This window comes from Ursus maritimus, unplaced genomic scaffold, assembly GCF_017311325.1.
Source record: "Ursus maritimus isolate PB19 unplaced genomic scaffold, ASM1731132v1 scaffold_7, whole genome shotgun sequence".
In the NCBI taxonomy this organism is placed as follows: Eukaryota; Metazoa; Chordata; class Mammalia; order Carnivora; family Ursidae; genus Ursus; species Ursus maritimus.
Window position 1 is genome coordinate 31,126,043 of NW_024426885.1, and position 6,212 is coordinate 31,132,254.

Consider the following 6,212-nt stretch of genomic DNA (forward strand, 5'->3'; position numbering starts at 1 on the left):
AAAACCACTTGACATATAGAAAGTGCCAGAAAGATTTGTTGAATCATGATGAATACATTCATTTAAGTGATCAGATTTATCAGTCATAATTCTGTTGTTTTGTTGACACAGGACTCCGGTTCCCTCACTGTTTTAAAGAAGGAAATTGCTAACAAAGACTTCATGAAAAACATAAAGCAGTCCCTGTCAGCGGCTTCCTCCAGCTCTACGAGGGTCCGCACTCAAAATGTGAGAACAGAAAGGGGGTGAGGCCAAACTCCCCTGCAGGCAGCTCATGGACCAGGGAGTGTGTTCACTGGGGCAGCCGCAGCCCTGCCTCAAGCGCAGAGCGGGCTCCAGCACCCATCACGCAGGCATCTTCTGTGTTGATGCCGTTGGTGTGCTGACCCCGCGGCTGCAGGGACCACGGTCCACACGGAAGCCAGCCGTGGGGGAGGGTGCGGCCAGCCTCAGCCTGTGAAGCCCATTGTTTCTGAAGAGCTGCCGGCCACAGAAGCCACCAAGCTCTCGAGCCAGGCTTGGGCTCTTTGCTGAGATGGCGGTGTAGCTGAGGAAGGAGCCTGGAAAGTAAGAGGAGAAAAAGAAAACAAAGAGGATAGGTGATGGGGCCATCCGCAGTGGCCGTGAAGCGGGGCACCATCTCCCTGCGGGGTGGGCAGACGACTCGGCTACTCCCCTGACCATAAATGGCTTGGCCAGAGCTCTCATGGAGCCACCCCTTGCCATGTCACCCTGGCTGTCCCAGCTGCATGCTCGTACAAATGTGAGACACAAGCCAACAACGCCTGCAAGAAAGGAGCTCACTGAGGGCGGTGTTTGGAGAAGGTTCTTGGGAGCCTGTCAGAAATGGTGAGTAGGCTAGTATCTTTTCTCACCCTAACCTTCCATTCTCGCTATAAAAAACAACTCCCCGGCATTTAAAGTTCACATCTCCTCACGCAAATGTGACTGTACTGTCGGGACTATGACTTCAAGGGGCTTGGTTTTTTATTATTATCCTATATGCAAAATGCTAATCATTAAAACAATTCTCATCTAATATTTGCTCATCTTATCTTTTATTTTAATATTAAGGTTTTGTTTTTAAAACCTCACATACAACAAGGGCGCAAAGTAGATGTTTCGGCTTATTCCATTTCCCCGTTGAGGCAGCGGGTGTGATCCACGCCTTTATCCTCATTTGCTCAGTCCGCCTTCCATTACGCAATCAGCAACCTAGATACTCAGAAGTTGCATTGGAAACTTTCCGATTTTTTCTACTGACTTGTGACACATATTTGGGTGTGAATCCAATGAAGTTTGCTAAGTTAGAAGAGGCTTCTGAGGTTCCTTTATTAAAGAGATTATGAGAAAGAGTTGAATTCCGGCTTTGGAGTTAGGAAGATCCGTGATCTAACCAGACCCAGACCACTTACTAGCAGCCTGTCTTGCTCTCAGTCCCCACACCCACGATGCAGGGATGATAGCAATCCCGATTGGGGCGGTCATGCATGCGGTGTCTGACACACGGCGTCCCCTCAGTCACAGTGAGTAATTATCCTCTCTCTTCTGCCTTCCCCTCGCATATGGCAAGCTCATAATGAGGGACACTTGGCCACTGAGATCCTCACGTGCCTTTAGAAGTGTTATGTAGATATGAGGTCGTGCTTAGACTAGCAAGCAGTGTATCGTAGCAAATCCCGTACTTGGAATGTTGCCAATCTATGCACGAAAATCCATCCATAAGAAGCTCCCAAGTGGCTTCCTTGTGCCTTTGCTCCGTGCTGGCCGGGCCACGAAGAACATGACGTCGTGTGACTCCCTTCACACACCCCTGCACACCTAGAATAGTTTACAGTTCGGAAGGAGCTAGATGTTGTTCCCTTTGGGCTTCTGGGCAGGGCGGGTTAACATTATCCCTGTTTTGAGCCTGGGAAAACAGATTTGCTGCAAGGAAATGGGGACCAGAGACTCTGAGTCACTTTTCCAAGGCCACACAGCTCTTAAGTGACTGGGTCTGGACTGGAATCTGGAGCAGGTGACTCCAAGCCCAGGGCTGCCTCTCCACCCAGCTGCCTCTCTAAAGGACACCGCCTCCGATTCTCCCTGCCCAAATTGATGTGATGTTTTTCTCTCCACGAGAGCACTGGAGCGTTATTTCTACAAAATATGAATGTCTTTCTGAAATTGGCCAAAATCTTCGTCATCCAGATATTGATAAACAGCACATGCAATGGCCCACTTGTTGCCTCTCCCCCTCTTCTGCTGTCCCCCCAAAGGGAGCTTTGTCTCGGGCCTGCTGACATCAGTACCCAGTATTCACGGATGAGATAAGGCCCTGGGCAGCTGTGCTCCATACAGTGACCACCAAGTGTCCTTGCGGCATCTGTGGGCTTGGTTGGTGTTAGCACGAGGGACAGTGTTTGGGTCCCTTGAGCAAGAAGCCCCTGACCCAAGGTGGCCCAGATATTCCTCTTGCTCTAACATTATCCTAGAAGACTATCTATCTTGGTGTCAGTAAAGAGCAGCCTGGGAAGACTGGCCTCGGCTAGCCCAAACTGCAGTGACGGGAGATGGGGACAGGGAAGAGGAGGGAGACCCCGGAGGCTCTGCGCAGGCTAATGATTTGGTGCCCCATGGAGCTCACGACCTTTCAATATTGACTCTGTATTTGGGGGAGAGGTGAGGCTGGGTGCGGAGTGAGCTCCAACAAGAACACCTGCTCCGAACCCCCTCCCAGGAGCGCGGGCCTGAGAAGGACAAGGCTTCTGTGCGTGCTGAGTCTGAGACACAGGCTCCGGGCTGGGGCAGAGCTGTCAGGACAACAGAGGAGAGGGTAACCCTCTACAGAGGACCCCTTGTGGCCCTTACTTCCTACCCCAAGCAGAAAGTACCAAATACTTCTAAACTCTCACCAGTCCCTCCGTCAAAGGAGTTCTGGGGAAAAACAACTTTCAGCCCTTTGCTGAATGTCTAATACAGTCTGGGTTGGGACCCGTCAGGCAATCACTGGCTGGCCCCTTCACCCGGCCCTGGCTGGGGATCTGAGGAGGGGAGAGGGGCCGAGACTGGGAGCAGAGGTTGGGGTTTGACTGAGCCTGTGGAATCAGTGAATTTTCCTATGAGCCTCCAGGGTGCGTGTCATTTGGGAGAGGGGTCAGGAGCCTGACTGACCATTCCCAGAGCGTTCATGTTTCCTTCTCTCCTCCAGAGTTTCTCCCTGAACTTCACACTGCCGGCCAACACGGTAAGTGCTGCAGGCCCCAGTCACGGGGCAAGTCGGCCACTTGCCTGGGGTGGGGGGTGAGGATGAGGCAGCAGAGCTCCTTCACTTGGACCTCATGCTGAGGGCTGAGTTGCAGGTTTTCAAAGGCACTTATGAACAGTTGTGGGGGGAAGGTGCTGAGACAAATGTTTTCAATTATAAAAATTATAAATAAACATTATGAAAATAAAATAGAAAAAAAAATCAAAACACCTAAACGCCGATCAGCAGAAAACGCTGGTATCGCTCCTTCTAGTCTTGTTTCACTTTATGTGTATTTTGACTTCACATATATTTTGACATTTGTTGTCTCTGTACCATTGTGTTCTTATTCTACATATGATCTTATATAGATTTCATGATAAATATTTTCCATCAGCCCTTATAACCATGCTGAGAATAGTCACATGGTATTCCTTCAAGTGAATTATTTCTTTAATCAATTAGCCACAATTAGAAATAACTTTGAGATAAAAATAATTATAGCTAAATCCTTGTCTGCATTTAAGGTGATTTCTTTAGTCCATGTTCTAGAAGGGGCGTTGTTGGGTCAACAAGAATGGACATACTAATGCCTTAAGTATGGCATTTAGTCCCAAGTCAGATGGAGACTGTCACTTGCTGAAGGCAGAGAGTTTCCGTCCATAGCTGATCTTCTGTTTTCTGCTCTCATGTTGTGTAGAGATAACACAGCCAGGTGGTTTCCTGACCCGTAGTGCTGCTATGATTGAGCGAGGCATTTCATTTTCCTGGCTCGGCTTTTTAGTGGGTTTGGCTGTGTTACATTGTTATTCAAAGACCATAGACTGAACCTACCTGGTAGGAGGCTGCCTAAGTCACTGATCACATTTTACTCAGGGGCAAAGTCCTGGAGAGAGCAGAAAGGGGCCACCTTATGACTCATTTCTGCCTCTGATGCCCACTGCTGGATGCCCGGGATCCCTGTCCCTCCACTCCCCTGGCATCCCCTCCACCCTCCAGGTAGAGCCCTGCCTTCAGAATCTCCCTGGCTTGCTCTCCTCCCTGCTTCAGCCTCCGACTGTTGTCCTCACACCAACTCCCCTATCCTTCTCTGTACCTGTCAAAACCTTTTGCTATGGTCCCTGCAGGAACATTCCCCCTGACTGCTTGAACTCAGCAGGTCTGTAGAGACCCCAGGTTCTGTCTTATCCTGGCTTGGCCTATGCTATGACAGTAACTCAGAGAAGCTCAGGGCAGCAGAGGTGAGCGGGGATGAGAGGGAAGCCCCTATGATGCTAGTACATCACCTTCTGTAATGCCTTCTCTGTTAATAGCCCATTTCTCTGTGCCCTCCTCCCTTTGGACCTGTGTAGGGCAAGCAACCATCCCGATTTGTCTGGGACTGTCTGGTTTTAGCAGCACACATCCTATATCTTGGGCAAGTTCTCTGGATGGTTGGTCATCCTATCTGGCAGTTACATTCTACTGCATAACCCTTCCCTTTTGGGGACAGCTGGGTGGCTCAGTCAGTGAAGCGGCCTGCCCTTGATTTCGGCTTCCGTCCTGAGATCGGGCCCTGGGTCAGACTCCACGCTCAGTGGGGATCCTGCTTCACGATTCTCTCTCTCCCTCTGCCCCTGCCCCTGCTCGCTCTCGTGTGCTTGCTCTCTCTCTGAAATAAATAAATGGAACTTAGAAAAAAAATAATAATCCTTCCCTTTTGGTACAGCTGAATGACCGGAATGCCGGTGCCCTGGGAAGTAGGAAAGAGTTGAATACCTGGCTCATCAGAGCCTGTCTGCAGGGGGGTTTGGAACCAGGGTACATATGCAAGTCGGTCTCTGCTGAGCCATACTGAACTGTCAAGTACAAAGACTGGGTTGGCATGCTGCATTTGGTAACAGAAGGTGGTATAGACCACTGGTAAAGAGCGTGGACCCTGGATCCACCACTTAGGGCATTTAGGCATTATAGCTTAACCTTGGACGGGCTGTTTGTATAATGTGCACTGTGTGATTTTGTTTTATTAAGATGTTCTTTTTCCAAACAGACTTCCTCCCCACCTGCTACAAGTGGGAAAGAAGCAGTAAGTATATCACCACATTATGAGCCTTGGTTTGGTCACTTATAAAACGGGAATAATAATGCGCTAGCCATTTCCTACCTTAGTTTTGAGGAGTTAAGTTCAATACGTGAATTGTCACCAAACACAGAATCTGGCTCAAAATTATTCTTACGACCAACTCAGCTCAAAAATGAGGGAGAGCGTGCAGAAATCACAGGCAATTTTCAGAGTCTTAAGCAGAGAAAGCTAGATATAAAAGAGTACATACTTTTCATGTCCATCAAGGTGATGCTGGAAAACAAAAACAAAACTAGTCTACGGTGACAGTTCAGGACAGTGGTTACATGTGCCGTTGCTGGAAGGGAGTGTGGGACAGCTTCTGGGGTCCCGGCCATGTTTTGTGTCTTCATCTGGTTAGCTACATGGGTTCCACATGTGAAAAGTCACCCAGCTATATATTTATGATTTATATACTTCTCTGTATGTATGTTATATATGAGAGTTGAGCGTTCGTAAGGATTCTGCAGATTATCTTTGATTTTTCCATGTAATCTACAAATCTGAAAATTTAGGTGGAGACAAGCATGGCTGTTTCCACTCAGATCAAAGCAAAATGGAAATTGGAAAATTAATTGCTTAATGCATATAGTGCAAATAAGTGTAAACATTCACATCAAAATGATGCGGGGTATAACTTTTTACTTTTTGCCAAACTGATAGGTTAAAATTGTATCTAATCATTGCAATGAATTGTTTCTTGGCTTTTGGTATGTTAATGAGACATCTGTATTTCTGTTCATAGGAATGGCCTGTGCATATCTTTTGCCCATTTTCCTACTGGATTATCACCCTTTTCCCATTGGTTTAAACTATGTAAATTAAGTCTTATGACATGAATCATTTGTCATGTATATTGCAGATATCTTTTCTTTTTTTTTTTTT

At 47.7% G+C, this 6,212-nt stretch overlaps 1 protein-coding gene across 1 annotated transcript in view; it reads left to right on the forward strand.

The window, feature by feature from the left end:
* The first annotated feature begins 783 nt into the window (after positions 1–783).
* OPALIN (oligodendrocytic myelin paranodal and inner loop protein) overlaps positions 784–6,212 on the forward strand; it is a 9,930-nt gene continuing 4,501 nt past the window's right edge. Inside the window, exons 1-3 of the mRNA XM_008701318.2 lie at positions 784–849; positions 3,191–3,226; positions 5,256–5,291. Coding sequence (XP_008699540.2) covers positions 847–849; positions 3,191–3,226; positions 5,256–5,291 — 75 coding nt within the window. The 5' untranslated portion in view covers positions 784–846. The remainder of the gene's footprint in view (positions 850–3,190; positions 3,227–5,255; positions 5,292–6,212) is intronic.